Genomic DNA, 11,357 nt, shown 5'->3' on the forward strand with positions numbered 1-11,357 from the left:
TCTTTCCATATTAACCGATTGTTGCACCCCGACTGGACGACACGATTCCCCATACCCTTTTCACACATCCGCACCTGCCCGGTAATATAATTAAACCACAACTCACATTGACCTCCGCATAACCTTAGCCAAGATTTACACATTGTTACTATAAGGGTCTCGCAAGAAGCGATGTCGACCACCACAATGGATGCCTCCAGCCCGGTGCCACCGAGCCTCAAGCCGACTCCCCCTCCGCCTTCCGCGCTCGCCTCGACTCCTGCTACCAGCAATACCGCCGCTATAAATAACCACAGTCACCGCTCGCCGTTACCTCTGAACACATACCCTTCGATCATGTCTACATCTCCCAGCAGCACGCGCAAGCGTTCAATACAAGATGATGAGATGGGCGGGATGGACTCAGAAAATGGCGGGTCGGTCGTCCAAGAATCGACCATGGACATCGATACCGAGACGACCGAATATAGCGCAGGGGATAGTCCCGGCGTCTCCGTGCAACAGCCTCCGACGACAGGTATTTCAACTACATCTACACCCGACGACGATAAAGAGAATCACGATGTCCTGCGGGCTCACCTGCAAAAGGTGGCTGGCTCGGACGGCGAGACCGGGGCTGCTCTACCTTCCCCCGACGGCGATGGCAACTCGAGTACCCGGTCTGCACGGACTGCTGCTGTTTCCCCCGCCCCGCCATCAGATAGTGCGCATGCTGGCTTGTCTGCATCAGGCGACGGAACTGGGTCTTTTACGGTGCCAGCGGCCAAGAAGAGGAAGCTCTCTCCCACCAGCAAGGAAACCAAGCAACAAGAGAAGGAGGCCAAGGAGCGGCAGAAGCAGCAAGAGAAGGCGCGGAAGGTGGAGGAGAAGGAAGTCAAGGAGCGGCAGAGAATAGAAGGAAAGGCGAAGAAGGACGAGGAAAAGCGCAAACGTGAGGCCGAACGGGAAGAAGAGAAGCGGGCCAAAGAGGAAGAACGCAAAAAGCGAGATGCCGAGAAGGAGGAAAAGCGAAAGGTGAAGGAGGAGGAGAAGGCCGCAAAGGAGGAAGAGAAGAAGAAGAAAGAGGAGGAGAAGTCGAGGAAGGAGAGAGTGAGTAATCGCTACGCCGCCCTTTCCGGGGCAAGGTTCTACGCCCAAGACCTCACTTCTAACCGCATTGACAGTCACAAACGAAGCTGAATTCTTTCTTTGCCAAACCCAAACCCGCCATCGCCTACTCGAATCCCAGTTTGACCACCAACAAAACCATCTTACTCTCACCTCAGAGAACGACCGGCGCTGGCGCTGCACCCGAATCCTTCCATGACCCGGCTCCCTCCGCTGTATCCGACTACCAGCGCGATTTCCCTGATTTCTTCTTGCAGTCGCACACCAAAGTTGCGCCGCCCCATCAGTTCCAGCGTGATGCCAAAGCTCTTCATCATACCCAAGAAAAGGTAGATGTCTACCTGAAATCCAACGCCACCGCCCGGCCTTCCGCATTTCGTCCCTCCGAGCTATTCAACCTCATCCCATACAGACGCCGGTGTGGGAGATTGCCTGCCTCGGTAAAGGAAATCCTAATTCAGATGCAGAATCTGGCCGACCAGGCCGGACCTTCCGAGGATGCCCAGAGAAAGCCGCGGGAGCTGCTGCGGCAAGTAACAATGAAATCTTTCAGGTTTGGGGAGGATGTGCGTCCACCCTATCAGGGCACATTTACCAAGCGTCTACCCTCAGCAGCTGCCCATCGGCTGATGCGCAACCCTTTCCGCCGAGGATTACCAGAGATCAATTACGACTATGACTCGGAGGCCGAATGGGAGGAGCCCGAAGAAGGCGAGGAGCTCGACTCGGAGGAAGAGGATGAGATGAGCGAGGATGGCGAGGACGACATGGATGGTTTCCTAGATGACGAGGATGACCACCTTGTTGACGGCAAACGACGCCTCATCGTGGGCGACCTAGAACCTGTCAGCACCGGCATCCGATGGCAGGAACAAGGCGTGGACTCCGAGCTGCAGATGTACAAATTGGAAACGATTTCCGACTCGGTGCCTTTCCCTATCGATCCGTTCTCCACCGTGTACTGGCAAAAACCTAAGCCTGCAGATTCCGTGCCGGGCGCTGCGGGTCTAGGGCGGTCGACGCTGCATACCTTCATGGGCCAGGCGGTCCCTGGCTCCCACAAGGGCTCCCCTGGAGGAGGATCGACGGCGGACGGGGGCGCTTTAGCGGTGGTGACAGCGGGACGAACGAAACAGCGGACGTTTCCGGCCGAGCAGCTGGGTGAGTTCAAGCAGGTGGTGGATGGCAGTGATCTGACCAAGCTGGGACTGCTTGAAATCTTGAAGAAACGGTAAGACGTGGACCCACATGTTGACTTGTCTCAAGGAAACGGAAGGCTAATCTCCATGGTTTCGCTTGCGATAGGTTCCCGAAGGTCTCGAAGGACGTCCTGAAAGATACGCTGAACAGCGTGGCCACGCGAGTAGGACAGAAGGAGGCTGACAAGAAATGGGTCTGTAAATAGAGGCAGACGAGGCAAAGCAGCGAGTTTGGGGGGGGACAACGCATTCAACTTGAAGGGCGCCATCATTCCCCTTACCCCAGGGACTGGGTCCAACCAATTGAGCTAATCTATTGGCCATCGGCAAGGACCTGCGCCCCTCTTCTACATATTTATATTCATATTTATCTTCATCATTCTTTCTATTTTCCCTCTTGTCGTGTCATTTCTTATCATGCTCCCCCCTGCTATTGTGTCTCAAGTGTCAAACGTGACTGTGACTGTGTTCATCCGAGGCTGCCGTGATGGAGAGAGAAATGGATGATAGTGTTTTCGAACGATACCTGAGTTGAAGTACAAGGATTCTTAAGGCAATCTGTGCTCTTTTTGATCTGGCGTTTTCTTTCTTTCTTTCTTTTTTTTCAGATCATATTTTCTGCCCTCCAATATAGTCTAGTATTTATAGAGAAGGGAGGGATTTTAGTTGTGGACGAGATTGCTTGACATTTGATGTCCTGTACGCCGGAAAAGTACATGTACTGGATGTATGTGGTGCAGTCCGTACAGCATGTATGTACAGTACCCAAGATGATGGAAGACCGGTGGGGGGGGGGAGAGGATATCCACTCCATTTTTAGGTCCAATTGTTGTGGTGGTCTGCCAGCGAAGCTAGTGGCATAACCTAAATCTGTTTGACAGCCGGCGGTGGTGCAGTACATACATACACAAAAATGAGAATTGGCCGTGGTATTGTGCAATATGGTCCATTGAGGCTTGAAACATACGACGTAAAGATCTGCTGGATGTTGAATGAGTTGGAGTGGTAGGCGCCAGGGTAGCCCGAGTACAACTTGTATGTACCTGTACCTGCTTAGTAGGTAGTACAAGTGATAAATTATACCCAAGCAAGGTAGTGGTACCAGCAGTCTTGAATTCTGGAGGTCAATGACAACACATCACTCAGTGAACCCACTGCACTATGTCTGACTAACCCGAGCAGAGGTCAGCCAAACTGGGCAGTGGTGGTTGAACACGTGCAAAGAGTGGGGATCATTACTCATGTACTTGTGGCTACTACTGTAGCACTAACGGGATCCGGCTAAGCGCAGTCACCATGCCAGCTGAACAGTTCTTTCTTGTACTTAGTCTCTCTTGCCTTCTCGACTGTCTGACTGACTTGCAAGTTGCAATACGCACACACACAGACATACACACCAAACAACCACCTATCAAAATAATTAGCTGATCGGTTTCAGCTCCGATCCCCCCCTCCCTCCCCCAAAATCTGCAATACTTGCCAACGCAGTAAGGGGGAGGGGAGAGGGGGTTGACCAACAAATCACAGTAGCAAAGAAGAGCGAGGAGGGGGGAGGTTTTAGGCGGGTTTTACCCCCTCCATGCATGCATGCATGCATGCATGCGTTGCCAACACATCAAGAAATGGATCTGTCTCTCTCTCTCCCTCTCTCTCTTGCCCCCCTCATCATCCCCCCCCACCTATCTAGCCTTAGGTATGCTGTTCATGCTTGGATCTTTGACTTCTCGTGGGTTCGTTCGCTCGGGACTTGGCCCTAGTGGGCGGAGGACAAGGAGAAATCTTGGTCTTGAGGGGAGCGGGGCAAAAAGAGAGCAGTAGGCTGGAATGAATCGTTTCTGGTTTAATCATTGTTGTATCAAACCTGTATCAAACCCCCCTCGAGGGCTAGCGGACTAGCGAGGGGGGCATGGATCAGACGGACAATTACCTGCAAGACCGACCACATCCAACCCTTCACTTAGGGAGGGTGAGATGACGCTGAGATATGCGTGTAGTTATTCTACGAAGTGGCTGATAAGACTGCTGCGAAGGAAGTAGAGTACTGTACGCGGAGTAGAGCAGAATAGAGTATAACTTACTGAGTAGAATAGTCTGGGACAGGTACCCGGGAGGTACCGCTTGCCCGCCTGGACCCCCGGCAAGGTACCGTGTCTGGACTCCCACCGGGCGTTATTAATGTTCTTTATTTCTGATTTTTTTCATTTTCCTAAATTCATTATTGTCTTTGCACTTTTTATTTGTCTGCATCATCATCAGCAAGTAAGTTAGCTGGAGAGATCATGATTAGTTAGTTATTCTCTATTCTCCTGCCCCCTCCCCTCCTCTCTAGGTTGCTGCTGCATGTGTCCGATTCGAGTCATCACCGCCGTCTTTGGCTATTCTCTGTGTGATGTATAGTGCTGCCCGTACCTCGAAGGGACAAAAAAAATTGGACGAAGCAAGACAGAGAGGAAGGAAGGAAGGAGAAGGATTTACTGTTGGATGGATATTATAGTCATCGAGGAGGAGTACTCCTGTAGTTATTATTTGCTAGTCTGCCAGAAGTTAGCTTGACGTACTCCGTGGTTAGTCCCCCGTCTGTGGTTGAGAATATCCCCCACACATGATCAATATTATTCATTACGGAGTAGTTAGTTAACAAGTTGTTAATCTCCTCTTCTTCTCCTTCTTCATCATCATCAGCTGCGACTGTGTGACTATTATCTTCTACCGTACCTACACCTAACTACGGTAGTAGTCTAAACTAATCTGGGTTTGCTCGATTTGCTGGCATCCACTAACCCACTAAACTTTGCTGCTGCTGCTGCCGCCGCCGCTGTTATTGTTGTTGTCGTTGTTGTCTCTGCTTCTTCCACTTATTCCACTTCTTTTGCTTTTCCTTCCTCTCTCTGCCTTCTTTCCCTCTTCTTCTTCTTTTTCTTCCTCCTCTTCCCCCTTCTGTCTACGGCTGGCCTTCGCTGCAAGTCATACCTCATTTTCCCGCCCACAGCCCGGTCGGCCAATTGTCCCTCTCCTCTCCCGCTCCTTTCGTTTATCGTCCGGATCACGTCGGGGTTTATTATCCTGTCCATCGCCACTTCACCCTTTCAGTCAATACTAAGAACAGCCTCTTACACTGCGACTTTGCGCCATTCGATAGATATAATTGCGCTTCTCTTACCTGGACTCTGCTTCCGCATTCCTCGATCGAAAATTTGTGGATCCGACACAGTAGAATCCTCCGTCATTATTGGAATATACTCTACCTTACCCGCTGGTTAATTAGTCTTCGATACACTAATTACCTGAACTCGGTCAATTGTTTCTTGACTGATTGAACGAGCACGGCCATCTTGATCTTACTATCTTCCAACTATAATCATTGACCTACCGCCTTGCGCACATCCACTGGTTCTTACATTCGGTTGAGATCCCATACCTACATCATATTGCTACCCTGAACCAACGATCTCTTCAATTCCCTCCTCCATCACTCTCCTTCCATCTTCTTCCCTCTTTCTTTCCGATCTTTTCCAGCTCAATCTGGAGCGCGCCATCGTGTCCACCATTCAGCAGCTACAGCTTCCACACTTAACCCGTGAGGACCACCGTCCGCCATCCACCACAACTCTAGGGAAATCATGCGATAGGAAAGAAGATATCCACGCCAAAGGCGCCTTGCGACCTCGACCGTCTTCCTCGTGGCTATTTGGCCGGGAACTTGCCCATGGCAACACCACAATGTCCGATGCCCAAGTCGATGGTCGTCCATCAACCCCGGCTTATGTGACCTGTAAGTCCGCAGGTTGCTTTTTTTCCGTCCGCCCCTTCTGTGAAATTTCCCACAAATTCGTCCCCCTTCGCCTTATCATGTCGCTCGAGTCGCTCAGGTTAATGCAATCAATCTGCCTTTGAAACCATAAGACTACTTACCAGTGTTTTTGATCATTGGCTGACAACTCTTCCTTGCCCTTCGTGCCCCAGGCTTGATTCCTTCGTCCATTCAAGCCACCTCGCCATGTGAGGCTGCGCCTCAACCTTCCACTCCCGCTGTGACTGCAATTACGCCCCCCTTGCTGGCTTCTTCAGACTCGATGACGCATTGTATCGTAGGTGAGTCTGGCAATTTGAGCTGCTCAAGCTCGCAACACCTTGCCCCGGCCAATTGCACCGTGGATGGACCTCAGGACACCCAGCGCTCTACTCAAGCCGTGGAACATTCCAAGATTACCTTTGAGGACCTGGCCAGCCAATACCGTCAGAATCAGCACAAACAAGCCAGTCGAAAGCGACTGGAAGGCCACTTACATGCCACTAAAGTCGCTGTGGGTGTTTCCGCTCGCTTGATCCGTGTCGGAGCTGCTGCCCAAAGGGCATTGGTCGACCGGCTCCGCCACGACGACAAGGGAAATTTCATTACTATTTATCAAACTCTCGTTGATCTTCAGGAGTCGTGCAATGCGACATTTCAGCGCCATTTCCAGCGGCAGGATCCGCTGGACGGATGGCCGCATACTCGGTCGTCGATTGTCGACCGTCCTCCGGACTTTTTCCTTCAGCTGAGCCCCCAATCCAGGACTGATTTGCTTGACATTCTACATCTGGTCCGCACCGATCCACAATTTGTGTTTGAAAAACTGCGGGTATTGACTCCGACCCAACGGGCAGCCCTTGTCTCGTCCACTGGTGCCCCTTGGGAATCTGGCAGTGATCTATCGTCCTCGGCAGCATCCCGGTCCCGGTCCCATGGGATGAAGCGCAGCTCGGCCGCTTCCCTTCCGTACAAGGACCGTACTCTGGCATTTGAACGCAAAGATGCCCTCTCAATATTGCTCTTCAATGTTTTTGCAACCCCTCTGGATACCGATGCCGCGGAAGCACGATTACGTTTAGATGTCTGGTCTTCCGTCTGTGCGAAGCTTCTGACCCAGGACGGGCATAGGCATGGTGCTCTTATTCCCTACATCTTGACTGCCTGGGCCACGGGAAGTGAGTGGAAAGCGAAGCCGAAGTTCGAACTCTATCTCATGGATATGCTACAAGCCGGCGCTTTCCTTCTGGAGCATGTAGAACCCCCGCCAGGCTTGGATGTGGATGTGGAACCGCCTGATCCTTTACGAACAGATGTGGCCGAGGAGTTTTTTGCTTCTGCAGTAGATGCGTTGTTCAAACTCCTGGATGACCCAGATGGAGGGTTTCCACAAGCCGTGATGCAACTAAGCTGTGCTACATTACAGAAACTAGAGCATCGGGATGACCGTAACCGGTTTCTCGAATTGTTATTCGTTCAATGGTTCTTCGCCAAATTCTTATACGGCGCACTCACTTTTCCAGAGGTATGAAGACACCCCGAGCAAGCATGAGACAGAACCCCGACCCCTCGCTGACTGGTGTCCAGGCGCATGGTCTTCTCCTTGACTTTCATGTGCGTAATGATGCTCGCGAGAAACTTCTCGGGCAGGTGGGCCTTCGTGCGTATTCACAAGTCTACGCCATACTACGCTCAATGTTAGTATCCAGCCTTTACGGTAGTCGAACTTTAAGCCTTTTGATAATCATATCTAACCAGTCTTTGTTCAACAGGCACCACTATTCGATGGTCCGCCTGACTGTAAGGCGTCGGGTGGAAAGCATGCTCAGCCGCTTTCAACCTGAATTAGTGGGCAAGGACTCCGACCCAGCACAATCGACTCGCAAGTACTCGAGTGGGCAGCAATCACCTGCCGGGTCTATAATGCTTTCTGGTGCAGATATTCTTACATTACTCAATACGCTTTACCCTAGGTCATCCGCCTTAATGAGCGGCTCTCCAATGTCGTCTTCCGGGGTCTCTGCCTCTCCAAGTGTTCCCTCTATCTTCTCAGAAAGACCGATAACTGCTGTGGCGGAGCCCGGGTTTTTCAAACCTGTCGTTGAACTCTTTCCCAGGCATGCGACCCAGGGCCAGGGTCTGCTTGCCTCCGCCATCAATTTTCTCTCGAATGCCGAGGAAAGCATTAACCGCAATGCCGACAGGATTCGGTATGAGCTGTCAGAAATGTGTGGGCCCGATGGTCGGGCTATTCTGGAACCTCCGGCCGCGGAAGAATGGGCTGTTTTTTCAATCTCCAAGCAGGGTAGATTGGCATGGGGACTATTCGCTGACGACTGCCAGACTTCACTCTTGGACAGTACCTTTGCTGAAGATGCTCAATCCGCCGCCCTAGAGTCGGAGGACAACCTTGAAGCTCTACAGACGGCCATTGTGAAGTTGATTCAGGAAAGACCTTCCAACGACGGTGCTGATGTCGACTTGCGGCATCTCAAAAGTCTTTCTATGGCAGATAGCGCATCGCTCAAGCAACGCTTCAACAAAGCGATGCAGCACTGCCACCACGAATCCGACTTCATTGGTGCCCATTATTGGTGGAATGCGGGCCGCCAGCTTCTTCGCAGCGTCGCAAGTTCTTCTACCAGACTTGCAGATGACACATGGATCCTTGAGCCAATGCACACTTCCTGCGCCCGCTCCCTCCAGATGTCACGGGCCGTGATCGAGCGTTGTGAAACCGAGTTTACTGCACTCCACAGACAGACTCGGCGATTGCAGAAACTGGTCAAGGATATGATGGCCACCGTGGCTGGTCTTCGCAACAAGATGTGGTACATGACGGATGTGAAAAATTCGATGAGGTATGAAGATGCCAAAAACGTTGCTTTGGCTCTCAAGACGATGATCTATTCCGCTCGTCCGCATAAGCAAACGCCATATGAGGGCCGTTCTCGTGGTAACGCGAGATCATTTGGCAGCTCGTTTCTCCAAAAGCCGGAGCTGCAGGTCATGAACATCATGAAAGCGCCGAGCAGTCAAGGTGGCCCTAACAAGCTCTCAGATGAGCAGGTGGATTTGATCCGCAAATGGCTATCTCATAACAATATAGACAACTTCTGCAAAGGCGAAGAGCGCATCCACAGATTCTGTTATGAAGTCCAAGCCAGTATCAATCGGCTTGTCGGGGAGAGCATGGTAGAGACCCCCGTGTTGTGGGCCAGTGAGCTCTACCACAAGGAACGAGCGATGTACGAAGGATCGTCCCATCGAAACTTCCTCGGTCTATCTTCAATTCGCCCGTTCAACGCCCCTAGCGGGGAGTCCACAAACCCCTCGCAGGGATATGGCAATCAGTTCCGTCCAGCTGACTCTATCTCGCGGTATTCGTCCGATGCGTCGTCCTTGAACCACAAAGCTTCCAATCAGAGTCTGCTGTCCGACAAGCGGAGAGGTCCTCGAGATCCCTCACTTGCAGATACCTCCTCCATTGGGGGATCGCCAGGAAGAGCGGCATCGACCACCACGGGCGACTCATACAGCACCTTCTGGTCGACGCCATATCAATCAGCGCAGTATGCTCCTAGCTCGTCTAGTATTTTTTCTCGACCTCCATCGATGTTCAGTGATAATAGTGCACAACACCCACGCCGAGATGACCGCAAGACGCATGGAAAAGCGGCTTTCATAGATGATCTCAAACAGACTCTCACGAGCTTGCTTCTCAGCGATTTGGGTTCTCCCGTCTGGAGTTGTGGCAGTGAAACTGATGCTTGGTTCACTAATGCACTGAACCAGCAACGCATCCAGGTGCAGATGAAGAAGCGCGCTCGTATTCAAAGATTCTACACCGAATGTGATGAGCGGCTTGTCCGCGATGTGTTGCACCGTGCACCATCTAATCGTACGCGAAGCCAATCCCTTGGATCGTCAGACCGCCTACTGCTCGGGGACCCTGAACCCCCTTTGAATTCTCCCTGCAAGAATAACACTGAGTTTGGAAAAGATGTACCGCAATTCTCGTACAGCGCCATCTTCCATCGTCTGATCGAGGTCTTTTCCCGACATGGCAACCCCTTCGTCAAACTCAAGGCACTGCGCGATCTACGAGCATTGGTGGTCGCTTCCCTCAATACAACCAACGAGGAGCTGGGTTCATTTACTGCCTCCCAAGATCTCAAATGCCAGCGAGGACGCAGCGCCGGAATGCAGGGAAAGAGAAGTGCTCGACACAGCTTTTCAGAGTCCCAGGCGAAGCGTGTGCATGACAAAGCCGCTCTTGATACGCCTAATTCCGCCGTCGCTGAGTCTGTCCTCTTTGACTGCCGCCCTTCAGACTACAGCGCCCCCAGTGAGCACCAAATAGTCGACGCACTGCGAAGCTTGCTACTTGAGGTGAAGCCCAAGACTCTTTTCCGAGATCTTCAGTTCATCTCGGCCTTTGTTCCGAGCGAGACGCTGAACCAGACCGATTGTGGGACCGCCTTCTTGCAATTTGGTCTAGCAGCATTGAGCCTCAAGGATGAAGTATGCAACAGCATGGTTGAGATTGCCGACAATATCGTATCTCAAGAGCTCAGCCGGCGCCATCCTGCTGGAAACGAACCCCATTCCCGAGCTGGACATGCCATTGAAGATGCTGCTGGCATGTGGATCATTACAGCCAAGGAGGGCAATCCAATTGCCCAGCGGGAGCTGGCGATCCTCTACCTCACCCATCCCGAGCTCCTGCCGCGGGTGACACTCCCGCTCACTTTGCTCCGTGACACCTTTAAGGCGGAGATGATGTATCGCCGCGACAAGGACTCGAAATCCGACCCTCAGAGCATGTGTCTAGCCCTGCACTGGATGCAGCTGTCGGCCACCGGCGGAGATGAGCTTGCACGGAATCGACTTCGTGAGCGCGAGGAGTTCGAGTCCATCGCATAGATGTTTCTCTCCTCTTCAACAATTCTTTCAACACTTCTGCGCCTGTGCTTTGAGTCATATTTAGGTTCTCCTGCTTGCTCCACTTATAGTCTCTTCTCTGCTCGGATTGCCCTGGTTCTTTCTTCTGATTTTCTTTTAAAATCATTTTACTTTCCGTTCACATCTTATGACTTGATACCATTGATGACTTATTGCTTTCGACCGAAGACACCTCGGTTCGCGTAACGCGACTGATCCCTGTGCATGTAGATGTGCGGCTTTCTTGATATCCTTTGTTCTGGGGTGAATGGGTCTAGGTGCCTGTGGCGCGTGATGTTTTGATTTCTGGTTTGTGG

General features: G+C 51.9%; 2 protein-coding genes across 2 annotated transcripts; both read left to right on the forward strand.

The window, feature by feature from the left end:
- Nucleotides 1-186: 186 nt before the first annotated feature.
- Nucleotides 187-2,512, forward strand: BO72DRAFT_456317 (putative chromatin assembly factor 1 subunit A; the record flags this gene model as incomplete). Its single annotated transcript, XM_040946268.1, has 3 exons — nt 187-1,089; nt 1,164-2,338; nt 2,374-2,512. 3 exons carry the CDS (start codon nt 187-189, stop codon nt 2,510-2,512), a joined length of 2,217 nt encoding a protein of 738 aa, XP_040804442.1.
- Nucleotides 2,513-6,218: 3,706 nt separating this feature from the next.
- Nucleotides 6,219-11,093, forward strand: BO72DRAFT_305113 (uncharacterized protein). Its single transcript, XM_040940465.1, has 3 exons — nt 6,219-7,621; nt 7,684-7,793; nt 7,869-11,093. The coding sequence occupies exons 1-3, from the start codon at nt 6,380-6,382 to the stop codon at nt 11,020-11,022; spliced, it is 4,506 nt and encodes a 1,501-aa protein (XP_040804443.1). The 5' UTR covers nt 6,219-6,379; the 3' UTR covers nt 11,023-11,093.
- Nucleotides 11,094-11,357: the final 264 nt, after the last annotated feature.

This window comes from Aspergillus fijiensis (genome assembly GCF_003184825.1).
Source record: "Aspergillus fijiensis CBS 313.89 unplaced genomic scaffold BO72scaffold_9, whole genome shotgun sequence".
Taxonomy (NCBI): Eukaryota; Fungi; Ascomycota; class Eurotiomycetes; order Eurotiales; family Aspergillaceae; genus Aspergillus; species Aspergillus fijiensis.